The following is a 27,984-nucleotide window of genomic DNA, read 5'->3' on the forward strand; positions in this document are numbered from 1 at the left end:
GAAAGCCATAAGAAGTCCTGTTTTCAGTTTGGGAGAAGCCATGTGGGGGAGGAGCAAACATGCGGAAGAAGGAGCTCTGCTCAGATGGGACCAAAATTCAACTTTTTGGCCTCAAAGCAAAACGCTATGTGTGGCGGAAAACTAACACTGCACATCCCCCTGAACACACAATCCCCACTGTGAAACATGGTGGTGGCAGCCTCATGGTGTGGGGATGCTTTTCTTCAGCAGGGACAGGGAAGCTGGTCAGAGTTGATGGGAAGATGGATGGAGCCAAATACAGGGCAATCTTAGAAGAAAAGACTTGAGACTGGGGCGGAGGTTCTCCTTCCAGCAGGACAACGACCCGAAACATCCAGCCAGAGCTACAATGGAATGGTTTCATGTGTTAGAATGGCCCAGTCACAGTCCAGACCTAAATCACATTGAGAATCTGGGGCAAGACTTGAAAATTGCTGTTCACAGACGCTCTCCATCCAATCTGACAGAGCTTGAGATATTCTGCAAAGAAGAATGGGCAGAAATGTCCTCTCTAGATGTGCAAAGCTGGCAGAGACATCCCCAAAAAGACTTGCAGCTGTAATTGCAGGGAAAGGCGGTTCTACAAAGTATTGACTCCGGGGGGTGAATACAAATGCAGCCACACTTTTCACAGATTTATTTGTATCATTTATCATTTTCCTTCCACTTCACAATTATGGCCACTTTGTGTCGGTCTATCACATAAAATCCCAATAAAATACATTTACGGTTTTGGTTGTAACATGAGAAAATGCGGAAAATTTCAAGGGGTGTGAATACTTTTTCAAGGCACTGCATGTAGACACACACTGTCCTCCAGTGTTCGGGATGAAGGGTTTCTAGGAGAGAGTTTTGGTTTTCTTGGTCAGTGAGCAGATAATCCCGACTCCATCCAGTCTGTTATTTATTCACCAGTAAATGTGTGTGAACCATCCTGCAGACTGACCGGTCAGAACACAGCCGGGATATATGTCCGTCCACACCAGAGCCGAACACCAGACAGGCCAGGATGAACTTCAGGTTCTCCAGAACTGACCCGTCTGTACTGACCTGTGAGAGGAGAGATCTCCGGATATATGAGGAGGAAGTGCCCAGCTCCATTACATGGTAATCTCCTGACTGGAGGAGGGGTATTTACTGACTTCTAACTTCAGAGCTTTTCCTTCACACTACTTGTTGGCGTTGACCCCTCCAAGTGGTAGACTTTGCGGACTCGACCCGGCTGACCTCTGATCTCTGCAGGCCTTGAGGTCAAACTGATTAAACCCACGACACAGACTGCATAATGGTTCCTTCAGAATGACCTGATAAATGTTTATTTGCTCATAGTTTATATAGGAAAATACTCACATTAGAACACATGGAAATTGCAAGTCATCTCAAAAGCGTCTAATAGACTGTCCCACAAGGTCATTATCTGCGTATGTTAACCACTTACCGCAAAGTGACGTATATTTACGTCGGCAGACTTTGCGGGGTTATACCGGGATGATGCCTCTAGCTAGAGGCACCATCCCGATACCGTGGTTTAGAGCCGACGGCCGGCTTTCCGTCGGTAACGACCGATCATTACCCCCCCCCCCCTCCCGCCGCCTTCCGTGACTTTGCCCGGGCCTCCCGTCCCACTGGGAGACCCGAGCACCCAGCCGGCGCATCCGCTGGCTGGATGGAGTCCCGATCTAAGCCGGAAACGGCTTTGATCGGGTCTCCGATGACGTAACCCGGAGGCGGCGTCCATGACGTCACTTCCGGATTACTCTGCTGCAAAAGGCGGCAGATTTAAAAAACGACTGTATGCAAAAATGCAGTTTTCGGTGTTTTGCATACATGAAAGTGTAGTGAAGGGGTCTTTTTACGTCTTTTAGACCCTCGATCCCTCCATAAAGAGTACCTGTCACTGCTATTATTATCACATTCCCCCGATCCCTCCATAAAGAGTACCTGTCACTCCTATTACTGTCACATTCCCCCCGATCCCTCCATAAAGAGTACCTGTCACTCCTATTACTGTCACATTCCCCCCGATCCCTCCATAAAGAGTACCTGTCACTGCCTATTACTGTCACATTCCCCCCGATCCCTCCATAAAGAGTACCTGTCACTCCTATTACTGTCACATTCCCCCCGATCCCTCCATAAAGAGTACCTGTCACTGCTATTACTGTCACATTCCCCCCGATCCCTCCATAAAGAGTACCTGTCACTCCTATTACTGTCACATTCCCCCTGATCCCTCCATAAAGAGTACCTGTCACTCCTATTACTGTCACATTCCCCCGATCCCTCCATAAAGAGTACCTGTCACTCCTATTACTGTCACATTCCCCCCCGATCCCTCCATAAAGAGTACCTGTCACTCCTATTACTGTCACATTCCCCCGATCCCTCCATAAAGAGTACCTGTCACTGCCTATTACTGTCACATTCCTCCCGATCCCTCCATAAAGAGTACCTGTCACTCCTATTACTGTCACATTCCTCCCGATCCCTCCATAAAGAGTACCTGTCACTGCTATTACTGTCACATTCCCCCCGATCCCTCCATAAAGAGTACCTGTCACTCCTATTACTGTCACATTCCCCCGATCCCTCCATAAAGAGTACCTGTCACTCCTATTACTGTCACATTCCCCCCCGATCCCTCCATAAAGAGTACCTGTCACTCCTATTACTGTCACATTCCCCCGATCCCTCCATAAAGAGTACCTGTCACTGCTATTACTGTCACATTCCCCCCGATCCCTCCATAAAGAGTACCTGTCACTCCTATTACTGTCACATCCCCCCCCGATCCCTCCATAAAGAGTACCTGTCACTCCTATTACTGTCACATTCCCCCCGATCCCTCCATAAAGAGTACCTGTCACTCCTATTACTGTCACATTCCCCCCCGATCCCTCCATAAAGAGTACCTGTCACTCCTATTACTGTCACATTCCCCCCGATCCCTCCATAAAGAGTACCTGTCACTCCTATTACTGTCACATTCCCCCCCGATCCCTCCATAAAGAGTACCTGTCACTGCTATTACTGTCACATTCCCCCCGATCCCTCCATAAAGAGTACCTGTCACTGCCTATTACTGTCACATTCCCCCCGATCCCTCCATAAAGAGTACCTGTCACTCCTATTACTGTCACATTCCCCCCCGATCCCTCCATAAAGAGTACCTGTCACTCCTATTACTGTCACATTCCCCCCGATCCCTCCATAAAGAGTACCTGTCACTCCTATTACTGTCACATTCCCCCCGATCCCTCCATAAAGAGTACCTGTCACTCCTATTACTGTCACATTCCCCCCGATCCCTCCATAAAGAGTACCTGTCACTCCTATTACTGTCACATTCCCCCCGATCCCTCCATAAAGAGTACCTGTCACTGCCTATTACTGTCACATTCCCCCCGATCCCTCCATAAAGAGTACCTGTCACTGCTATTACTGTCACATTCCCCCCGATCCCTCCATAAAGAGTACCTGTCACTGCTATTACTGTCACATTCCCCCCGATCCCTCCATAAAGAGTACCTGTCACTGCCTATTATTGTCACATTCCCCCCGATCCCTCCATAAAGAGTACCTGTCACTGCTATTACTGTCACATTCCCCCCAATCCCTCCATAAAGAGTACCTGTCACTGCCTATTACTGTCACATTCCCCCCAATCCCTCCATAAAGAGTACCTGTCACTCCTATTACTGTCACATTCCCCCCGATCCCCCCATAAAGAGTACCTGTCACTCCTATTACTGTCACATTCCCCCCGATCCCTCCATAAAGAGTACCTGTCACTCCTATTACTGTCACATTCCCCCCGATCCCTCCATAAAGTGTACCTGTCACTCCTATTACTGTCACATTCCCCCCGATCCCTCCATAAAGAGTACCTGTCACTGCCTATTATTGTCACATTCCCCCCGATCCCTCCATAAAGAGTACCTGTCACTCCTATTACTGTCACATTCCCCCCGATCCCTCCATAAAGAGTACCTGTCACTGCTATTACTGTCACATTCCCCCCAATCCCTCCATAAAGAGTACCTGTCACTCCTATTACTGTCACATTCCCCCCGATCCCCCCATAAAGAGTACCTGTCACTCCTATTACTGTCACATTCCCCCCGATCCCTCCATAAAGAGTACCTGTCACTCCTATTACTGTCACATTCCCCCCGATCCCTCCATAAAGTGTACCTGTCACTCCTATTACTGTCACATTCCCCCCGATCCCTCCATAAAGAGTACCTGTCACTGCCTATTATTGTCACATTCCCCCCGATCCCTCCATAAAGAGTACCTGTCACTCCTATTACTGTCACATTCCCCCCGATCCCTCCATAAAGAGTACCTGTCACTGCTATTACTGTCACATTCCCCCCGATCCCTCCATAAAGAGTACCTGTCACTGCTATTACTGTCACATTCCCCCCGATCCCTCCATAAAGAGTACCTGTCACTCCTATTACTGTCACATTCCCCCCGATCCCTCCATAAAGAGTACCTGTCACTCCTATTACTGTCACATTCCCCCCGATCCCTCCATAAAGAGTACCTGTCACTGCCTATTACTGTCACATTCCCCCCGATCCCTCCATAAAGAGTACCTGTCACTGCTATTACTGTCACATTCCCCCCGATCCCTCCATAAAGAGTACCTGTCACTGCTATTACTGTCACATTCCCCCCGATCCCTCCATAAAGAGTACCTGTCACTGCCTATTATTGTCACATTCCCCCCGATCCCTCCATAAAGAGTACCTGTCACTGCTATTACTGTCACATTCCCCCCGATCCCTCCATAAAGAGTACCTGTCACTGCTATTACTGTCACATTCCCCCCGATCCCTCCATAAAGAGTACCTGTCACTGCCTATTATTGTCACATTCCCCCCGATCCCTCCATAAAGAGTACCTGTCACTCCTATTACTGTCACATTCCCCCCGATCCCTCCATAAAGAGTACCTGTCACTGCTATTACTGTCACATTCCCCCCGATCCCTCCATAAAGAGTACCTGTCACTGCTATTACTGTCACATTCCCCCCGATCCCTCCATAAAGAGTACCTGTCACTGCTATTACTGTCACATTCCCCCGATCCCTCCATAAAGAGTACCTGTCACTCCTATTACTGTCACATCCCCCGATCCCTCCATAAAGAGTACCTGTCACTGCCTATTATTGTCACATTCCCCCCGATCCCTCCATAAAGAGTACCTGTCACTGCTATTACTGTCACATTCCCCCCGATCCCTCCATAAAGAGTACCTGTCACTGCCTATTATTGTCACATTCCCCCCGATCCCTCCATAAAGAGTACCTGTCACTGCTATTACTGTCACATTCCCCCCAATCCCTCCATAAAGAGTACCTGTCACTGCCTATTACTGTCACATTCCCCCCAATCCCTCCATAAAGAGTACCTGTCACTCCTATTACTGTCACATTCCCCCCGATCCCCCCATAAAGAGTACCTGTCACTCCTATTACTGTCACATTCCCCCCGATCCCTCCATAAAGAGTACCTGTCACTCCTATTACTGTCACATTCCCCCCGATCCCTCCATAAAGTGTACCTGTCACTCCTATTACTGTCACATTCCCCCGATCCCTCCATAAAGAGTACCTGTCACTGCCTATTATTGTCACATTCCCCCCGATCCCTCCATAAAGAGTACCTGTCACTCCTATTACTGTCACATTCCCCCCGATCCCTCCATAAAGAGTACCTGTCACTGCTATTACTGTCACATTCCCCCCGATCCCTCCATAAAGAGTACCTGTCACTGCCTATTACTGTCACATTCCCCCCAATCCCTCCATAAAGAGTACCTGTCACTCCTATTACTGTCACATTCCCCCCGATCCCCCCATAAAGAGTACCTGTCACTCCTATTACTGTCACATTCCCCCCGATCCCTCCATAAAGAGTACCTGTCACTCCTATTACTGTCACATTCCCCCCGATCCCTCCATAAAGTGTACCTGTCACTCCTATTACTGTCACATTCCCCCCGATCCCTCCATAAAGAGTACCTGTCACTCCTATTACTGTCACATCCCCCCGATCCCTCCATAAAGAGTACCTGTCACTCCTATTACTGTCACATCCCCCCGATCCCTCCATAAAGAGTACCTGTCACTCCTATTACTGTCACATTCCCCCCCGATCCCTCCATAAAGAGTACCTGTCACTGCCTATTATTGTCACATTCCCCCCGATCCCTCCATAAAGAGTACCTGTCACTCCTATTACTGTCACATTCCCCCCGATCCCTCCATAAAGAGTACCTGTCACTCCTATTACTGTCACATTCCCCCCGATCCCTCCATAAAGAGTACCTGTCACTGCCTATTACTGTCACATTCCTCCCGATCCCTCCATAAAGAGTACCTGTCACTGCTATTACTGTCACATTCCCCCGATCCCTCCATAAAGAGTACCTGTCACTGCTATTACTGTCACATTCCCCCCGATCCCTCCATAAAGAGTACCTGTCACTCCTATTACTGTCACATTCCCCCCAATCCCTACATAAAGAGTACCTGTCACTGCTATTACTATCACATTCCTCCCGATCCCTCCATAAAGAGTACCTGTCACTCCTATTACTGTCACATTCCCCCCGATCCCTCCATAAAGAGTACCTGTCACTCCTATTACTGTCACATTCCCCCCGATCCCTCCATAAAGAGTACCTGTCACTCCTATTACTGTCACATTCCCTCCCGATCCCTCCATAAAGAGTACCTGTCACTGCTATTACTGTCACATTCCCCCCCGATCCCTCCATAAAGAGTACCTGTCACTCCTATTACTGTCACATTCCCCCCGATCCCTCCATAAAGAGTACCTGTCACTCCTATTACTGTCACATTCCCCCCGATCCCTCCATAAAGAGTACCTGTCACTCCTATTACTGTCACATTCCCCCCGATCCCTTCATAAAGAGTACCTGTCACTGCTATTACTGTCACATTCCCCCTGATCCCTCCATAAAGAGTACCTGTCACTCCTATTACTGTCACATTCCCCCCCGATCCCTCCATAAAGAGTACCTGTCACTCCTATTACTGTCACATTCCCCCCGATCCCTCCATAAAGAGTACCTGTCACTCCTATTACTGTCACATTCCCCCCGATCCCTCCATAAAGAGTACCTGTCACTCCTATTACTGTCACATTCCCCCCCGATCCCTCCATAAAGAGTACCTGTCACTCCTATTACTGTCACATTCCCCCCGATCCCTCCATAAAGAGTACCTGTCACTCCTATTACTGTCACATTCCTCCCGATCCCTCCATAAAGAGTACCTGTCACTCCTATTACTGTCACATTCCCCCCGATCCCTCCATAAAGAGTACCTGTCACTCCTATTACTGTCACATCCCCCCCCGATCCCTCCATAAAGAGTACCTGTCACTCCTATTACTGTCACATTCCCCCCGATCCCTCCATAAAGAGTACCTGTCACTGCTATTACTGTCACATTCCCCCCGATCCCTCCATAAAGAGTACCTGTCACTGCCTATTACTGTCACATTCCCCCCGATCCCTCCATAAAGAGTACCTGTCACTCCTATTACTGTCACATTCCCCCCCGATCCCTCCATAAAGAGTACCTGTCACTCCTATTACTGTCACATTCCCCCCGATCCCTCCATAAAGAGTACCTGTCACTGCCTATTACTGTCACATTCCCCCCGATCCCTCCATAAAGAGTACCTGTCACTGCCTATTACTGTCACATTCCCCCCGATCCCTCCATAAAGAGTACCTGTCACTCCTATTACTGTCACATTCCCCCCGATCCCTCCATAAAGAGTACCTGTCACTGCCTATTACTGTCACATTCCCCCCGATCCCTCCATAAAGAGTACCTGTCACTGCTATTACTGTCACATTCCCCCCGATCCCTCCATAAAGAGTACCTGTCACTGCTATTACTGTCACATTCCCCCCGATCCCTCCATAAAGAGTACCTGTCACTGCCTATTATTGTCACATTCCCCCCGATCCCTCCATAAAGAGTACCTGTCACTGCTATTACTGTCACATTCCCCCCAATCCCTCCATAAAGAGTACCTGTCACTGCCTATTACTGTCACATTCCCCCCAATCCCTCCATAAAGAGTACCTGTCACTCCTATTACTGTCACATTCCCCCCGATCCCCCCATAAAGAGTACCTGTCACTCCTATTACTGTCACATTCCCCCCGATCCCTCCATAAAGAGTACCTGTCACTCCTATTACTGTCACATTCCCCCCGATCCCTCCATAAAGAGTACCTGTCACTGCCTATTATTGTCACATTCCCCCCGATCCCTCCATAAAGAGTACCTGTCACTCCTATTACTGTCACATTCCCCCCGATCCCTCCATAAAGAGTACCTGTCACTGCTATTACTGTCACATTCCCCCCGATCCCTCCATAAAGAGTACCTGTCACTGCTATTACTGTCACATTCCCCCCGATCCCTCCATAAAGAGTACCTGTCACTCCTATTACTGTCACATTCCCCCCAATCCCTACATAAAGAGTACCTGTCACTGCTATTACTATCACATTCCTCCCGATCCCTCCATAAAGAGTACCTGTCACTCCTATTACTGTCACATTCCCCCCGATCCCTCCATAAAGAGTACCTGTCACTCCTATTACTGTCACATTCCCCCCCGATCCCTCCATAAAGAGTACCTGTCACTCCTATTACTGTCACATTCCCCCCAATCCCTCCATAAAGAGTACCTGTCACTCCTATTACTGTCACATTCCCCCCGATCCCTCCATAAAGAGTACCTGTCACTCCTATTACTGTCACATTCCCTCCCGATCCCTCCATAAAGAGTACCTGTCACTGCTATTACTGTCACATTCCCCCCCGATCCCTCCATAAAGAGTACCTGTCACTCCTATTACTGTCACATTCCCCCCGATCCCTCCATAAAGAGTACCTGTCACTCCTATTACTGTCACATTCCCCCCGATCCCTCCATAAAGAGTACCTGTCACTCCTATTACTGTCACATTCCCCCCGATCCCTTCATAAAGAGTACCTGTCACTGCTATTACTGTCACATTCCCCCTGATCCCTCCATAAAGAGTACCTGTCACTCCTATTACTGTCACATTCCCCCCCGATCCCTCCATAAAGAGTACCTGTCACTCCTATTACTGTCACATTCCCCCCGATCCCTCCATAAAGAGTACCTGTCACTCCTATTACTGTCACATTCCCCCCGATCCCTCCATAAAGAGTACCTGTCACTCCTATTACTGTCACATTCCCCCCGATCCCTTCATAAAGAGTACCTGTCACTGCTATTACTGTCACATTCCCCCTGATCCCTCCATAAAGAGTACCTGTCACTCCTATTACTGTCACATTCCCCCCAATCCCTCCATAAAGAGTACCTGTCACTCCTATTACTGTCACATTCCCCCCGATCCCTCCATAAAGAGTACCTGTCACTCCTATTACTGTCACATTCCCCCCGATCCCTCCATAAAGAGTACCTGTCACTGCCTATTACTGTCACATTCCCCCCGATCCCTCCATAAAGAGTACCTGTCACTCCTATTACTGTCACATTCCCCCCGATCCCTCCATAAAGAGTACCTGTCACTGCCTATTACTGTCACATTCCCCCCGATCCCTCCATAAAGAGTACCTGTCACTCCTATTACTGTCACATTCCCCCCGATCCCTCCATAAAGAGTACCTGTCACTCCTATTACTGTCACATTCCCCCCGATCCCTCCATAAAGAGTACCTGTCACTCCTATTACTGTCACATTCCCCCCGATCCCTCCATAAAGAGTACCTGTCACTGCCTATTACTGTCACATTCCCCCCGATCCCTCCATAAAGAGTACCTGTCACTCCTATTACTGTCACATTCCCCCCGATCCCTCCATAAAGAGTACCTGTCACTCCTATTACTGTCACATTCCCCCCGATCCCTCCATAAAGAGTACCTGTCACTCCTATTACTGTCACATTCCTCCCGATCCCTCCATAAAGAGTACCTGTCACTGCCTATTACTGTCACATTCCCCCCGATCCCTCCATAAAGAGTACCTGTCACTCCTATTACTGTCACATTCCCCCGATCCCTCCATAAAGAGTACCTGTCACTGCTATTACTGTCACATTCCCCCCGATCCCTCCATAAAGAGTACCTGTCACTGCCTATTACTGTCACATTCCCCCCGATCCCTCCATAAAGAATACCCGTCACTCCTATTACTGTCACTTTCCCCCCGATCCCTCCATAAAGAGTACCTGTCACTGCTATTACTGTCACATTCCCCCCGATCCCTCCATAAAGAGTACCTGTCACTGCCTATTATTGTCACATTCCCCCCGATCCCTCCATAAAGAGTACCTGTCACTGCTATTACTGTCACATTCCCCCCAATCCCTCCATAAAGAGTACCTGTCACTGCCTATTACTGTCACATTCCCCCCAATCCCTCCATAAAGAGTACCTGTCACTCCTATTACTGTCACATTCCCCCCGATCCCCCCATAAAGAGTACCTGTCACTCCTATTACTGTCACATTCCCCCCGATCCCTCCATAAAGAGTACCTGTCACTCCTATTACTGTCACATTCCCCCCGATCCCTCCATAAAGTGTACCTGTCACTCCTATTACTGTCACATTCCCCCCGATCCCTCCATAAAGAGTACCTGTCACTCCTATTACTGTCACATTCCTCCCCGATCCCTCCATAAAGAGTACCTGTCACTGCCTATTATTGTCACATTCCCCCCCGATCCCTCCATAAAGAGTACCTGTCACTGCTATTACTGTCACATTCCCCCCGATCCCTCCATAAAGAGTACCTGTCACTGCTATTACTGTCACATTCCCCCCGATCCCTCCATAAAGAGTACCTGTCACTCCTATTACTGTCACATTCCCCCCAATCCCTACATAAAGAGTACCTGTCACTGCTATTACTATCACATTCCTCCCGATCCCTCCATAAAGAGTACCTGTCACTCCTATTACTGTCACATTCCCCCCGATCCCTCCATAAAGAGTACCTGTCACTCCTATTACTGTCACATTCCCCCCCGATCCCTCCATAAAGAGTACCTGTCACTCCTATTACTGTCACATTCCCCCCAATCCCTCCATAAAGAGTACCTGTCACTCCTATTACTGTCACATTCCCCCCGATCCCTCCATAAAGAGTACCTGTCACTCCTATTACTGTCACATTCCCCCCCGATCCCTCCATAAAGAGTACCTGTCACTGCTATTACTGTCACATTCCCCCCCGATCCCTCCATAAAGAGTACCTGTCACTCCTATTACTGTCACATTCCCCCCGATCCCTCCATAAAGAGTACCTGTCACTCCTATTACTGTCACATTCCCCCCGATCCCTCCATAAAGAGTACCTGTCACTCCTATTACTGTCACATTCCCCCCAATCCCTCCATAAAGAGTACCTGTCACTCCTATTACTGTCACATTCCCCCCGATCCCTCCATAAAGAGTACCTGTCACTCCTATTACTGTCACATTCCCCCCCGATCCCTCCATAAAGAGTACCTGTCACTGCCTATTACTGTCACATTCCCCCCGATCCCTCCATAAAGAGTACCTGTCACTGTCTATTACTGTCACATTCCCCCCGATCCCTCCATAAAGAGTACCTGTCACTGCCTATTACTGTCACATTCCCCCCGATCCCTCCATAAAGAGTACCTGTCACTGCTATTACTGTCACATTCCCCCCGATCCCTCCATAAAGAGTACCTGTCACTGCATATTGGTGTCACAAGGGATGTTCACTTGTGACAGCAATAAAAGTGATCAGATTTTTTTTTTTTTTTAAAACCTGTAATAAAGTTAAAAAAATAATAAAATAAATAGGAAAGAAAAAAAAAAATAGATTTAGCTGCACCCGTCACCGTTAGCTCGCGCACAAAAGAAAACGTATACGGAAGTCGAGCAACGAATGAAATCGCTGTTCAAACCACACATGTGAGGTATTGCCGCGATCGCCAGAGCGTGAGCAATAATTTAAAAAAAAAAGAGATGCACTCTAACTCTAAACTGGTGACCGTTTAAAAAATGTAAATCGTCGCCTATTGAGATCTCTACTGACCGTAGTTTGTCGCCATCCCACGGGGGGGGGGCGCAATTTTAAACCGTAACATGTTGGGTATCTATTTACTCGTCGTGACATCATCTCTCACAATATACAAAAAAAATGGGCTAACTTTACTGTTTAGCATTTTTTAAATGCAGTGAAATGTGATTTTTCTTAATTTTTTTTCCAAACAAATTGTGTTTTAAAGACCGCTGCGCAAATACCGCAGGACAAAAAATATTGCAATGACCGACATTTTATTCTCCAGAGTCTTTGCTATAAAAAATATATATAATGTTTGGGGGTTCTAGTAGTTTTTTTTAGGAAAAAATACTGATTTTAACTTGTAAACCAAAAGTGTCCGAAATAGGCCTGGGGCCTAAGTGGTTAATACCTTGGTCAGTCTGACCCAGACTGGTTACACAACAGTACGGGACCCTTATCTATCAAGAATTCTAGCGTGGGCAAAAGTCTCAAACATTATTACAGCAGTATTAGCTAATTATTTTAACACTTAACTGACTTCTTTAAAACTAAGATAACTAAAAATGGCTGAACCACTGTACACACCGCCTTCACTACTACTGTAGAGCCAGGCAATGTCAAATTCAAGCAGCTCCTTTGGGGGTAGTGCCACACAAGAAATGATTTCTAGACTTGTAGGTCCCCAGAATACTTCCCAAAACTTGTTGTCCTCCAATCACCACCTCTGTAGCCTCATTGAGCCATGAGGAAGGATTACTTTCCAAGGCTGGAAGGTCTCCCCTAACTAAATCTTACCTCTCCAGAGGCACTCCATCCATAATACAAGATACAGCATCCTCCACAGGGCCGGATTAAGAGCATCATGGGCTTGGTGCTGAGGATTTTGAAGGGCCTTAAGGGCCGTGCCTTGGCATGCACCCAGAGGAGGAAGGGTGCAGCCATGCATGCCTAATTCAACATGGGATGCTGTCTCTGAAGCCCATAAACACATCCATGCATCGGCAACTGTCCCTCCTTGTCCGGCCTTCGCGCTGTGTGGGGAGGTTCTGAGGGTGCTGCCTGGGGAAGCGAGCATAGAAGCCAGACTTCTGTGTTTACAAGTGACAGAAGAGCGGTCACAGTGAATATGGCCAACCCGGGGCCTATATAAAAGGTAGGGGCCTGGAGCTGCAGCTCCAATAGCCCCTACGTTAATCTGGCCCTGATCCTCCACTCGGGAACCAAGTATTATAGCCGTGCATCCAAAAACTATACGACACTAGCCTGGGTGCAAACTGAAACTGACTTTATAGAAAAATTAGGAGAGAAAAAAAGATTTCTCTCAGGGGTTTTGAGGGCCCTAATGAGATGATCAAAATATGATGCAACACAGTAAGTTAATTAAAACACATATTTATTTATACATTTCTGTTCACATAAAAAGGCATGTACCAACATGCTCTAAAGACATACATACAACATAACATGTAACATAACATAAAATTAAGAACACAAATTGGATAACCAAGTGGTGGGTCTCAACAAGAGAAGATGGAATTGGTCCCTGTGCAGCCAACGCGTTTCGCTTGGTTTTGCTTCTTCAGGGCTTGGGCGACCAAAGAACCAGCTAGTGTTCCACTAAGTGCAGGACCATAGAGCGGACGGAGATTCCATCGGTAGGCTCAGGTAGTGTAGCAAATACGGGGAATATATCAGTTAGCAGTGATGGTATAATAATATATGCATGTATTTATAGGGTATATATATGCATAAAGCGTTGGGGTGCCTGTGCGTCTAAATATGATGCACACACTATAACAACGTATATGTATAGTGCCCCAATATACTGTTAGTATTAGCTTTCATTAGACCATCTACTGCTATTAATAAAATAATATATTTGACCCTTGTCATGGGATTTATATATTATGCAGGCAGGTAGTTATCTAGGTAGTACTCCCAAGTAGGCAATAAGGATAAGGAGAGGACCCAGAGGGTATTGCGGATCCTAATTACAGGCTTCCTTTTAAGGGACCATCTCTGTGTGCCCGTCCGACCCTTGTCCTGCCTGTGACTGACTTTATTGTAAACTCAGATAAAATATATACCACACAGGTAAGAGCTTGATCACATTATCCTAAACAATGCAAATTGTAAACAGTAATATTATTAGTACATCTAATGGGCAGCTGACATAAACAGTAAGCTAATCAGGGCTGTCCAAATCTCATTAACCAGCTTTCACTAGTGTAATCTGTCCACCAGACAAGTCATCATTAGACAAAGCTCATACACTGTTCCAGGGGTCTGAAAAGTTGGAATTCATTTATCCTCATAGATCTCTTGAGGGATGTTGTTGATAAATATTTCTGTCCCAAGCGAAGGAGCTTCTCCAATCCAGTCTGCAGGCGGGCCACCATATTCCCTCTGACCATTACCCCGTATAGGTATAATATTACATATTTCTATCCACTCCAGAAGGGAAGGTTTATTGTTCTTATTCAGGGAAGTAATCCAAGCCTCGGCGTTCATCACATGGTTGTCCATCATTAGAGAATGATCTGTTTTCTTCATGGGATCAGAGACTGAACTGAAATCTTCACCATTCTCTGACCAGGAGAAGAAGACAAAATCCCAAGCCTCCTCTATGGGTATAATCAGTGGGTAGAAAGCTCCTAGTTCCCTCCAGTTGGAACCGTCACACTCTCCTCTCCTATCTCCGATCCATCGATGGCGGATTGGCCCCATTGTTTCAAAGCTGGTCCAATTGCCTTTAAGTAAGTGAGGACACACAATCCTTACACAATGGGTTATGGATGAAGGCGACTTGTATTCTGTATGGAACGGATTGTCTACAGGTGGAGAGGATTGTCTTTTTGTAGGGATTACAATTAGTGAAGGGAACAGTGGGGATTAGTCTGATCCTTTCTGTATGGTCCGTCTTCTGGTTCTATCAGCTAAATTTCTAAATCTTTCTGCCGATCCAGCTTTGATCGAAATAAAAACCTGCGGCTGGAGGAGAAGTTCCGTTTGGATGACTTGCTGCTGTTAGAAGAAATTTTTGCCAATCACAATCCGCATGAAGAGAAGGCTGAAGAGACCGGGGGAAGGAGGAACGCTGTGCTGGGCCCTCAGCGGGTCGGGAACATGACCCTGAAAGAGTTTCAGAAGGTTCTGTCTGACCTATTTGGGTCACAGTTCTGGGATGACAGCATGGAGCTTCTCTTTAACAAGGTATGAAGAATCCCCACCTATCTTCCTTTTATAGATTGGTACTAGAGGCTGGATCTGGCTGTGGATCTACTGTAATGGAGGGAGGCTGAATCTGGCTTTGGATCCACTGTAATGGGAGGAGGCTGGATCTGACTGTGGATCTGCTGTAATGGAGGGAGGCTGGATCTGACTGTGGATCTACTGTAATGGAGGAAGGCTGGATCTGGCTTTGGATCCACTGTAATGGGAGGAGGCTGGATCTGACTGTCGATCTACTGTAATTGAGGAGGCTGGATCTGGCTGTGGATCCACTGTAATTGGGGAGGCTGGATCTGGCTTTGGATCCACTGTAATTGGGGAGGTTGGATCTGGCTTTGGATCCACTGTAATGGAGGGAGGCTGGATCTGACTGTGGATCTACTGTAATGGAGGAAGGCTGGATCTGGCTTTGTATCCACTGTAATGGGAGGAGGCTGGATCTGGCTGTGGATCCACTGTAATGGGGGGAGGCTAGATCTGGCTGTGGATCTACTGTAATTGGGGAGGCTGGATCTGGCTGTGGATCCACTGTAATGGGGGGAGGCTGGATCTGGCTGTGGATCTACTGTAATGTGTGGGATTTGGAGTCCCCATGCAATCAGGAATGTAAGATGCTTCCTCAGTGTCCACCTTTGTGGTGCTGACCCTTATACTCAGGTAATGGCCACCTAGGGGGACTCCGGGGGACAGGAATAAGTGGAGGCCGATGTGTGGGAAGTATATGTGACCTCTTACCCCCCTTCCCCTCCCCCTCTTTCTCCTCCTCATTCTCTACTCCTGTATTCTTTCCTCACTTCTCCTCCTCCTCTCTCCTCCTGTATCCTTTCCTCACTTCTCCTCCTCCTCTCTCCTCCTGTATCCTTTCCTCACTTCTCCTCCTCCTGTATCCTTTCCTCACTTCTCCTCTCCTCCTCTCTCCTCCTGTATTCTTTCTTCACTTCTCCTCCTCTCTCCTCCTGTATCCTTTCCTCACTTCTCCTCCTCCTCTCCTCCTGTATTCTTTCCTCACTTCTCCTCCTCCTCTCTCCTCCTGTATCCTTTCCTCACTTCTCCTCCTTCTCTCCTCCTGTATCCTTTCCTCACATCTCTTCCTCCTCTCTCCTCCTGTATTCCTTCCTTACTTCTCCTCTCCTCATGTATCCTTTCCTCACTTCTCCTCCTTCTCTCCTCTTGTATCCTTTTCTCACTTCTCCTCCTCCTCTCTCCTCCTTTATCCTTTCCGCACTTCTCCTCCTCCTCTCTCCTCTTGTATCCTTTCCTCACTTCTCCTCCTTCTCTCCTCTTGTATCCTTTTCTCACTTCTCCTCCTCCTCTCTCCTCCTTTATCCTTTCCGCACTTCTCCTCCTCCTCTCTCCTCTTGTATCCTTTTCTCACTTCTCCTCCTACTCTATCCTCCTGTATTCTTTTCTCACTTCTCCTCCTCCTCTCTCCTCCTGTATCCTTTCCTCACTTCTCCTCCTCTCTCCTCCTGTATCCTTTCCTCACTTCTCCTCCTCCTCTCTCCCCCTGTATTCTTTTCTCACTTCTCCTCCTCCTCTCTCCTCCTGTATCCGTTCCTCTCTTCTCCTACTCTCTCCTCCTGTATTCTTTTCTCACTTTTCCTCCTCCTCTCTCCTTCTGTATTCCTTCCTTACTTCTCCTCCTCCTCTCTCCTCCTGTATCCTTTCCTCACTTCTCCTCCTCTCTCCTCCTGTATCCTTTCCTCACTTCTCCTCCTCCTGTCTTCTCCTGTATCCTTTCCTCACTTCTCCTCCTCTCTCCTCCTGTATCCTTTCCTCACTTCTCCTCCTCCTCTCTCCTCCTGTATCCTTTCCTCACTTCTCCTCCTCCTCTCTCCTCCTGTATTCTTTCCTCACTTCTCCTCCTCCTCTCTCCTCCTGTATCCTTTCCTCACTTCTCCTCCTCTCTCCTCCTGTATCCTTTCCTCTCTTCTCCTCCTCTCTCCTCCTGTATCCTTTCCTCACTTCTCCTCCTCCTCTCTCCTCCTGTATCCTTTCCTCACTTCTCCTCCTCCTCTCTCCTCCTGTATTCTTTCCTCACTTCTCCTCCTCCTCTCTCCTCCTGTATCCTTTCCTCACTTCTCCTCCTCTCTCCTCCTGTATCCTTTCCTCTCTTCTCCTCCTCTCACCTCCTGTATCCTTTCCTTACTTCTCCTCCTCCTCTCTCCTCCTGTATCCTTCCCTCACTTCTCCTCCTCCTCTCTCCTCCTGTATCCTTTCCTCACTTCTCCTCCTCCTCTCTTCTCCTGTATCCTTTCCTCACTTCTCCTCCTCTCTCCTCCTGTATCCTTTCCTCACTTCTCCTCCTCCTCTCTCCTCCTGTATCCTTTCCTCACGTCTCCTCCTCCTCTCTCCTCCTGTATCCTTTTCTCACTTCTCCTCCTACTCTATCCTCCTGTATTCTTTTCTCACTTCTCCTCCTCCTCTCTCCTCCTGTATCCTTTCCTCACTTCTCCTCCTCTCTCCTCCTGTATCCTTTCCTCACTTCTCCTCCTCCTCTCTCCTCCTGTATCCTTTCCTCTTTTCTCCTCCTCTCTCCTCCTGTATTCTTTTCTCACTTCTCCTCCTCCTCTCTCCTCCTGTATCCGTTCCTCTCTTCTCCTACTCTCTCCTCCTGTATTCTTTTCTCACTTTTCCTCCTCCTCTCTCCTTCTGTATTCCTTCCTTACTTCTCCTCCTCCTCTCTCCTCCTGTATCCTTTCCTCACTTCTCCTCCTCTCTCCTCCTGTATCCTTTCCTCACTTCTCCTCCTCCTCTCTTCTCCTGTATCCTTTCCTCACTTCTCCTCCTCTCTCCTCCTGTATCCTTTCCTCACTTCTCCTCCTCCTCTCTCCTCCTGTATTCTTTCCTCACTTCTCCTCCTCCTCTCTCCTCCTGTATCCTTTCCTCACTTCTCCTCCTCTCTCCTCCTGTATCCTTTCCTCTCTTCTCCTCCTCTCTCCTCCTGTATCCTTTCCTCACTTCTTCTCCTCCTCTCTCCTCCTGTATCCTTTCCTCACTTCTCCTCCTCCACTCTCCTCCTGTATCCTTTCCTCACTTCTCCTCCTCCTCTCTCCTCCTGTATTCTTTCCTCACTTCTCCTCCTCCTCTCTCCTCCTGTATCCTTTCCTCACTTCTCCTCCTCTCTCCTCCTGTATCCTTTCCTCTCTTCTCCTCCTCTCACCTCCTGTATCCTTTCCTTACTTCTCCTCCTCCTCTCTCCTCCTGTATCCTTCCCTCACTTCTCCTCCTCCTCTCTCCTCCTGTATCCTTTCCTCACTTCTCCTCCTCCTCTCTTCTCCTGTATCCTTTCCTCACTTCTCCTCCTCTCTCCTCCTGTATCCTTTCCTCACTTCTCCTCCTCCTCTCTCCTCCTGTATTCTTTCCTCACTTCTCCTCCTCCTCCTGTATCCTTTCCTCACGTCTCCTCCTCCTCTCTCCTCCTGTATCCTTTCCTCACTTCTCCTCCTCCTCTCTCCTCCTGTATCCTTTCCTCACTTCTCCTCCTCCTCTCTCCTCCTGTATCCTTTCCTCACTTCTTCTCCTCCTCTCTCCTCCTGTATCCTTTCCTCACTTCTCCTCCTCCTCTCTCCTCCTGTATCCTTTCCTCACTTCTCCTCCTCCTCTCTCCTCCTGTATCCTTTCCTCACTTCTCCTCCTCTCTCCTCCTGTATCCTTTCCTCCCTTCTCCTCCTCTCTCCTCCAGTATCCTTTCCTCACTTCTCCTCCTCCTCTCTCCTCCTGTATCCTTTCCTCACTTCTCCTCCTCTCTCCTCCTGTATCCTTTCCTCCCTTCTCCTCCTCTCTCCTCCTGTATCCTTTCCTCACTTCTCCTCCTCCTCTCTCCTCCTGAATTATTTTCTCACTTCTCCTCCTCCTCTCTCCTCCTGTATCCTTTCCTCTCTTCTCCTCCTCCTCTCTCCTCCTGTATCCGTTCCTCTCTTCTCCTCCTCTCTCCTCCTGTATTCTTTTCTCACTTTTCCTCCTCCTCTCTCCTTCTGTATTCCTTCCTTACTTCTCCTCCTCCTCTCTCCTCCTGTATCCTTTCCTCACTTCTCCTCCTCCTCTCTTCTCCTGTATCCTTTCCTCACTTCTCCTCCTCTCTCCTCCTGTATCCTTTCCTCACTTCTCCTCCTCCTCTCTCCTCCTGTATTCTTTCCTCACTTCTCCTCCTCCTCTCTCCTCCTGTATCCTTTCCTCTTTTCTCCTCCTCTCTCCTCCTGTATTCTTTTCTCACTTCTCCTCCTCCTCTCTCCTCCTGTATCCGTTCCTCTCTTCTCCTCCTCTCTCCTCCTGTATTCTTTTCTCACTTTTCCTCCTCCTCTCTCCTTCTGTATTCCTTCCTTACTTCTCCTCCTCCTCTCTTCTCCTGTATCCTTTCCTCACTTCTCCTCCTCTCTCCTCCTGTATCCTTTCCTCACTTCTCCTCCTCCTCTCTCCTCCTGTATTCTTTCCTCACTTCTCCTCCTCTCTCCTCCTGTATCCTTTCCTCACTTCTTCTCCTCCTCCTCTCTTCTCCTGTATCCTTTCCTCACTTCTCCTCCTCTCTCCTCCTGTATCCTTTCCTCACTTCTCCTCCTCTCTCCTCCTGTATCCTTTCCTCTTTTCTCCTCCTCCTCTCTTCTCCTGTATCCTTTCCTCTCTTCTCCTCCTCTCTCCTCCTGTATTCTTTTCTCACTTCTCCTCCTCCTCTCTCCTCCTGTATTCTTTCCTCACTTCTCCTCCTCCTCTCTCCTCCTGTATCCGTTCCTCTCTTCTCCTCCTCTCTCCTCCTGTATTCTTTTCTCACTTTTCCTCCTCCTCTCTCCTTCTGTATTCCTTCCTTACTTCTCCTCCTCCTCTCTTCTCCTGTATCCTTTCCTCACTTCTCCTCCTCTCTCCTCCTGTATCCTTTCCTTACTTCTCCTCCTCCTCTCTCCTCCTGTATTCTTTCCTCACTTCTCCTCCTCCTCCTGTATCCTTTCCTCACGTCTCCTCCTTCTCTCCTCCTGTATCCTTTCCTCACTTCTCCTCCTCCTCTCTCCTCCTGTATCCTTTCCTCACTTCTCCTCCTCCTCTCTCCTCCTGTATCCTTTCCTCACTTCTCCTCCTCTCTCCTCCTGTATCCTTTCCTCCCTTCTCCTCCTCTCTCCTCCTGTATCCTTTCCTCACTTCTCCTCCTCCTCTCTCCTCCTGAATTATTTTTTCACTTCTCCTCCTCCTCTCTCCTCCTGTATCCTTTCCTCTCTTCTCCTCCTCCTCTCTCCTCCTGTATCCGTTCCTCTCTTCTCCTCCTCTCTCCTCCTGTATTCTTTTCTCACTTTTCCTCCTCCTCTCTCCTTCTGTATTCCTTCCTTACTTCTCCTCCTCCTCTCTCCTCCTGTATCCTTTCCTCACTTCTCCTCCTCTCTCCTCCTGTATCCTTTCCTCACTTCTCCTCCTCCTCTCTTCTCCTGTATCCTTTCCTCACTTCTCCTCCTCTCTCCTCCTGTATCCTTTCCTCACTTCTCCTCCTCCTCTCTCCTCCTGTATTCTTTCCTCACTTCTCCTCCTCCTCTCTCCTCCTGTATCCTTTCCTCTTTTCTCCTCCTCTCTCCTCCTGTATTCTTTTCTCACTTCTCCTCCTCCTCTCTCCTCCTGTATCCGTTCCTCTCTTCTCCTCCTCTCTCCTCCTGTATTCTTTTCTCACTTTTCCTCCTCCTCTCTCCTTCTGTATCCTTTCCTCACTTCTCCTCCTCTCTCCTCCTGTATCCTTTCCTCACTTCTCCTCCTCTCTCCTCCTGTATCCTTTCCTCACTTCTCCTTCTCCTCTCTCCTCCTGTATTCTTTCCTCACTTCTCCTCCTCCTCCTCCTGTATCCTTTCCTCACGTCTCCTCCTTCTCTCCTCCTGTATCCTTTCCTCACTTCTCCTCCTCCTCTCTCCTCCTGTATCCTTTCCTCACTTCTCCTCCTCCTCTCTCCTCCTGTATCCTTTCCTCACTTCTCCTCCTCCTCTCTCCTCCTGTATCCTTTCCTCACTTCTCCTCCTCTCTCCTCCTGTATCCCTTTCTCACTTCTCCTCCTCCGTCTCTCCTCCTGTATCCTTTCCTCACTTCTCCTCCTCTCTCCTCCTGTATCCTTTCCTCTCTTCTCCTCCTCTCTCCTCCTGTATCCTTTCCTCACTTCTCCTCCTCCTCTCTCCTCCTGAATTCTTTTCTCACTTTTCCTCCTCCTCTCTCCTTCTGTATTTCTTCCTTACTTCTCCTCCTCCTCTCTCCTCCTGTATCCTTTCCTCACTTCTCCTCCTCTCTCCTCCTGTATCCTTTCCTCACTTCTCCTCCTCCTCTCTCCTCCTGTATTCTTTCCTCACTTCTCCTCCTCCTCTCTCCTCCTGTATCCTTTCCTCTTTTCTCCTCCTCTCTCCTCCTGTATTCTTTTCTCACTTCTCCTCCTCCTCTCTCCTCCTGTATCCGTTCCTCTCTTCTCCTCCTCTCTCCTCCTGTATTCTTTTCTCACTTTTCCTCCTCCTCTCTCCTTCTGTATTCCTTCCATACTTTTCCTCCTCCTCTCTCCTCCTGTATCCTTTCCTCACTTCTCCTCCTCTCTCCTCCTGTATCCTTTCCTCACTTCTCCTCCTCCTCTCTTCTCCTGTATCCTTTCCTCACTTCTCCTCCTCTCTCCTCCTGTATCCTTTCCTCACTTCTCCTCCTCCTCTCTCCTCCTGTATTCTTTCCTCACTTCTCCTCCTCCTCTCTCCTCCTGTATCCTTTCCTTACTTCTCCTCCTCCTCCTGTATCCTTTCCTCACTTCTCCTCCTCCTCTCTCCTCCTGTATCCTTTCCTCACTTCTCCTCCTCCTCTCTTCTCCTGTATCCTTTCCTCACTTCTCCTCCTCTCTCCTCCTGTATCCTTTCCTCACTTCTCCTCCTCCTCTCTCCTCCTGTATTCTTTCCTCACTTCTCCTCCTCCTCTCCTCCTGTATTCTTTCCTCACTTCTCCTCCTCCTCTCCTCCTGTATCCTTTCCTCACTTCTCCTCCTCTCCTCCTGTATTCTTTCCTCACTTCTCCTCCTCCTCTCCTCCTGTATCCTTTCCTCACTTCTCCTCCTCTCCTCCTGTATTCCTTCCTTGCTTCTCCTCTCCTCCTGTATCCTTTCCTCACGTCTCCTCCTTCTCTCCTCCTGTATCCTTTCCTCACTTCTCCTCCTCCTCTCTCCTCCTGTATCCTTTCCTCACTTCTCCTCCTCCTCTCTCCTCCTGTATCCTTTTCTCACTTCTCCTCCTCCTCTCTCCCCCTGTATCCTTTCCTCACTTCTCCTCCTCCTCTCTCCTCCTGTATCCTTTCCTCACTTCTCCTCCTCCTCTCTCCTCCTGTATCCTTTCCTCACTTCTCCTCCTCTCTCCTCCTGTATCCCTTTCTCACTTCTCCTCCTCCTCTCTCCTCCTGTATCCTTTCCTCACTTCTCCTCCTCCTCTCTCCTCCTGTATCCTTTCCTCACTTCTCCTCCTCCTCTCTTCTCCTGTATCCTTTCCTCACTTCTCCTCCTCTCTCCTCCTGTATCCTTTCCTCACTTCTCCTCCTCCTCTCTCCTCCTGTATTCTTTCCTCACTTCTCCTCCTCCTCTCCTCCTGTATTCTTTCCTCACTTCTCCTCCTCCTCTCTCCTCCTGTATCCTTTCCTCACTTCTCCTCCTCCTCTCTCCTCCTGTATCCTTTCCTCACTTCTCCTCCTCTCTCCTCCTGTATCCTTTCCTCTCTTCTCCTACTCTCTCCTCCTGTATCCTTTCCTCACTTCTCCTCTCTCCTCCTGAATTATTTTCTCACTTCTCCTCCTCCTCTCTCCTCCTGTATCCTTTTCTCTCTTCTCCTCCTCTCTCCTCCTGTATCCTTTCCTCTCTTCTCCTCCTCTCTCCTCCTGTATCCTTTCCTCACTTCTCCTCCTCTCTCCTCCTGTATCCTTTCCTCACTTCTCCTCCTCCTCTCTCCTCCTGTATCCTTTCCTCACTTCTCCTCCTCCTCTCTCCTCCAGTATCCTTTCCTCACTTCTCCTCCTCCTCTCTCCTCTTGTATTCCTTCCTTACTTCTCCTCCTCCTCTCTCCTCCTGTATCCTTTCCTTACTTCTCCTCCTCCTCTCTCCTCCTGTATCCTTTCCTTACTTCTCCTCCTCCTCTCTCCTCCTGTATTCCTTCCTTACTTCTCCTCCTCCTCTCGCCTCCTGTATCCTTTCCTCACTTCTCCTCCTCTCTCCTCCTGTATTCCTTCGTCACTTCTCCTCCTCTCTCCTCCTGTATCCTTTCCTTACTTCTCCTCCTCCTCTCTCCTCCTGTATCCTTTCCTTACTTCTCCCCCTCCTCTCTCCTCCTGTATTCCTTCCTTACTTCTCCTCCTCCTCTCTCCTCCTGTATCCTTTCCTCACTTCTCCTCCTCTCTCCTCCTGTATCCTTTCCTTACTTCTCCTCCTCCTCTCTCCTCCTGTATTTCTTCCTTACTTCTCCTCCTCCTCTCACCTCCTGTATCCTTTCCTTACTTCTCCTCCTCCTCTCTCCTCCTGTATCCTTTCCTCACTTCTCCTCCTCCTCTCTCCTCCTGTATTCCTTCCTTACTTCTCCTCCTCCTCTCACCTCCTGTATCCTCTCCTTACTTCTCCTCCTCCTCTCTCCTCCTGTATCCTTTCCTCACTTCTCCTCCTCCTCTCTCCTCCTGTATCCTTTCCTCACTTCTCCTCCTCCTCTCTCCTCCTGTATCCTTTCCTCACTTCTCCTCCTCCTCTGTCCTCCTGTATCCTTTCCTCACTTCTCCTCCTCCTCTCCTCCTGTATTCCTTCCTCACTTCTCCTTCTCTCTCCTCCTGTATTCTTTCCTCACTTCTCCTCCTCTCCTCCTGTATTCCTTCCTCATTTCTCCTCCTCCTCTCTCCTCCTGTATCATTTTCTTACTTCTCCTCCTCCTCTCTCCTCCTGTATTCCTTCCTTACTTCTCCTCCTCCTCTCTCCTCCTGTATCCTTTTCTTAATTCTCCTCCTCTCTCCTCCTGTATCCTTTCCTCACTTCTCCTCCTCCTCTCTCCTCCTGTATTCTTTCCTCACTTCTCCTCCTCCTCTCCTCCTGTATTCTTTCCTCACTTCTCCTCCTCCTCTCCTCCTGTATCCTTTCCTCACTTCTCCTCCTCTCCTCCTGTATTCCTTCCTTGCTTCTCCTCTCCTCCTGTATCCTTTCCTCACGTCTCCTCCTTCTCTCCTCCTGTATCCTTTCCTCACTTCTCCTCCTCCTCTCTCCTCCTGTATCCTTTCCTCACTTCTCCTCCTCCTCTCTGCTCCTTTATCCTTTCCTCACTTCTCCTCCTCCTCTCTCCTCCTGTATCCTTTCCTCACTTCTTCTCCTCCTCTCTCCTCCTGTATCCTTTCCTCACTTCTCCTCCTCCTCTCTCCTCCTGTATCCTTTCCTCACTTCTCCTCCTCTCTCCTCCTGTATCCTTTCCTCTCTTCTCCTACTCTCTCCTCCTTGTATCCTTTCCTCACTTCTCCTCCTCCTCTCTCCTCCTGAATTATTTTCTCACTTCTCCTCCTCCTCTCTCCTCCTGTATCCTTTTCTCTCTTCTCCTCCTCTCTCCTCCTGTATCCTTTCCTCTCTTCTCCTCCTCTCCCCTCCTGTATCCTTTCCTCACTTCTCCTCCTCTCTCCTCCTGTATTCTTTTCTCACTTTTCCTCCTCCTCTCTCCTTCTGTATTCCTTCCTTACTTCTCCTCCTCCTCTCTCCTCCTGTATCCTTTCCTCACTTCTCCTCCTCCTCTCTCCTCCTGTATCCTTTCCTCACTTCTCCTCCTCCTCTCTCCTCCAGTATCCTTTCCTCACTTCTCCTCCTCCTCTCTCCTCCTGTATTCCTTCCTTACTTCTCCTCCTCCTCTCTCCTCCTGTATCCTTTCCTTACTTCTCCTCCTCCTCTCTCCTCCTGTATCCTTTCCTCACTTCTCCTCCTCCTCTCTCCTCCTGTATCCTTTCCTCACTTCTCCTCCTCTCTCCTCCTGTATCCTTTCCTCTCTTCTCCTACTCTCTCCTCCTGTATCCTTTCCTCACTTCTCCTCCTCCTCTCTCCTCCTGAATTATTTTCTCACTTCTCCTCCTCCTCTCTCCTCATGTATCCTTTCCTCTCTTCTCCTCCTCTCTCCTCCTGTATCCTTTCCTCTCTTCTCCTCCTCTCTCCTCCTGTATCCTTTCCTCACTTCTCCTCCTCTCTCCTCCTGTATTCTTTTCTCACTTTTCCTCCTCCTCTCTCCTTCTGTATTCCTTCCTTACTTCTCCTCCTCCTCTCTCCTCCTGTATCCTTTCCTCACTTCTCCTCCTCCTCTCTCCTCCTGTATTCCTTCCTTACTTCTCCTCCTCCTCTCTCCTCCTGTATCCTTTCCTTACTTCTCCTCCTCCTCTCCTCCTGTATCCTTTCCTTACTTCTCCTCCTCCTCCTCTCTCCTCCTGTATTCCTTCCTTACTTCTCCTCCTCCTCTCGCCTCCTGTATCCTTTCCTCACTTCTCCTCCTCTCTCCTCCTGTATTCCTTCGTCACTTCTCCTCCTCTCTCCTCCTGTATCCTTTCCTTACTTCTCCTCCTCCTCTCTCCTCCTGTATCCTTTCCTTACTTCTCCCCCCTCCTCTCTCCTCCTGTATTCCTTCCTTACTTCTCCTCCTCCTCTCTCCTCCTGTATCCTTTCCTCACTTCTCCTCCTCTCTCCTCCTGTATCCTTTCCTTACTTCTCCTCCTCCTCTCTCCTCCTGTATTTCTTCCTTACTTCTCCTCCTCCTCTCACCTCCTGTATACTTTCCTTACTTCTCCTCCTCCTCTCTCCTCCTGTATCCTTTCCTCACTTCTCCTCCTCCTCTCTCCTCCTGTATTCCTTCCTTACTTCTCCTCCTCCTCTCACCTCCTGTATCCTCTCCTTACTTCTCCTCCTCCTCTCTCCTCCTGTATCCTTTCCTCACTTCTCCTCCTCCTCTCTCCTCCTGTATCCTTTCCTCACTTCTCCTCCTCCTCTCTCCTCCTGTATCCCTTCCTCACTTCTCCTCCTCCTCTGTCCTCCTGTATCCTTTCCTCACTTCTCCTCCTCCTCTCCTCCTGTATTCCTTCCTCACTTCTCCTTCTCTCTCCTCCTGTATTCTTTCCTCACTTCTCCTCCTCTCCTTCTGTATTCCTTCCTCATTTCTCCTCCTCCTCTCTCCTACTGTATTCCTTCCTTACTTCTCCTCCTCCTCTCTCCTCCTGTATCCTTTTCTTAATTCTCCTCCTCCTCTCTCCTCCTGTATTCTTTCCTCACTTCTCCTCCTCCTCTCTCCTCCTGTATCCTTTCCTCACTTCTCCTCCTCTCTCCTCCTGTATCCTTTCCTCACTTCTCCTCCTCTCTCCTCCTGTATCCTTTCCTCACTTCTCCTCCTCCTCTCTCCTCCTGTATTCTTTCCTCACTTCTCCTCCTCTCCTCCTGTATTCCTTCCTCATTTCTCCTCCTCCTCTCTCCTCCTGTATCCTTTCCTCACTTCTCCTCCTCCTCTCTCCTCCTGTATCCTTTCCTCACTTCTCCTCCTCTCTCCTCCTGTATCCTTTCCTCACTTCTCCTCCTCCTCTCTCCTCCTGTATTCTTTCCTCACTTCTCCTCCTCTCCTCCTGTTGTCCTTCCTCATTTCTCCTCCTCCTCTCTCCTCCTGTATCCTTTCCTCACTTCTCCTCCTCTCACCTCCTGTATCCTTTCCTCACTTCTCCTCCTCTCTCCTCCTGTATCCTTTCCTCACTTCTCCTCCTCCTCTCTCCTCCTGTATTCCTTCCTCACTTCTCCTCCTCTCTCCTCCTGTATTCTTTCCTCACTTCTCCTCCTCCTCCTCTACTCCGGTATTCCTTCCTCACTTCTCCTCCTCTCTCCTCCTGTATCATTTCCTCTCTTCTCCTCCTCCTCTCTCCTCCTGTATTCCTTCCTCACTTCTCCTCCTCTCTCCTCCTGTATCCTTTCCTTACTTCTCCTCCTCTTCTCTCCTCCTGTATCCTTTCCTCACTTCTCCTCCTCCTCTCTCCTCCTGTATCCTTTCCTCACTTCTCCTCCTCTCTCCTCCTGTATCCTTTCCTCACTTCTCCTCCTCCTCTCTCCTCCTTTATCCTTTCCTCTCTTCTCCTCCTCTCTCCTCCTGTATCCTTTCCTCTCTTCTCCTCCTCTCTCCTCCTGTATCCTTTCCTCACTTCTCCTCCTCTCTCTTCCTGTATTCTTTTCTCACTTTTCCTCCTCCTCTCTCCTTCTGTATTCCTTCCTTACTTCTCCTCCTCCTCTCTCCTCCTGTATCCTTTCCTCACTTCTCCTCCTCCTCTCTCCTCCTGTATCCTTTCCTCACTTCTCCTCCTCCTCTCTCCTCCAGTATCCTTTCCTCACTTCTCCCTCCTCCTCTCTCCTCCTGTATTCCTTCCTTACTTCTCCTCCTCCTCTCTCCTCCTGTATCCTTTCCTTACTTCTCCTCCTCCTCTCTCCTCCTGTATCCTTTCCTTACTTCTCCTCCTCCTCTCTCCTCCTGTATTCCTTCCTTACTTCTCCTCCTCCTCTCGCCTCCTGTATTCTTTCCTCACTTCTCCTCCTCTCTCCTCCTGTATTCCTTCGTCACTTCTCCTCCTCTCTCCTCCTGTATCCTTTCCTTACTTCTCCTCCTCCCCTCTCCTCCTGTATCCTTTCCTTAC

General features: G+C 48.7%; 1 protein-coding gene across 1 annotated transcript in view; it reads left to right on the plus strand.

Moving 5' to 3' along the window:
• The first annotated feature begins 1,016 nt into the window (after positions 1–1,016).
• LOC309566510 (cilia- and flagella-associated protein 337-like) overlaps positions 1,017–27,984 on the plus strand; it is a 99,522-nt gene continuing 72,554 nt past the window's right edge. Inside the window, exons 1-2 of the mRNA XM_082271682.1 lie at positions 1,017–1,128; positions 15,090–15,336. Of these exons, the coding sequence (XP_082127808.1) occupies positions 1,031–1,128; positions 15,090–15,336 (345 nt within the window). The 5' untranslated portion in view covers positions 1,017–1,030. The remainder of the gene's footprint in view (positions 1,129–15,089; positions 15,337–27,984) is intronic.

This window comes from Pelophylax lessonae, assembly GCF_965119305.1.
Source record: "Pelophylax lessonae genome assembly, chromosome: 11".
Lineage (NCBI taxonomy): Eukaryota > Metazoa > Chordata > Amphibia > Anura > Ranidae > Pelophylax > Pelophylax lessonae.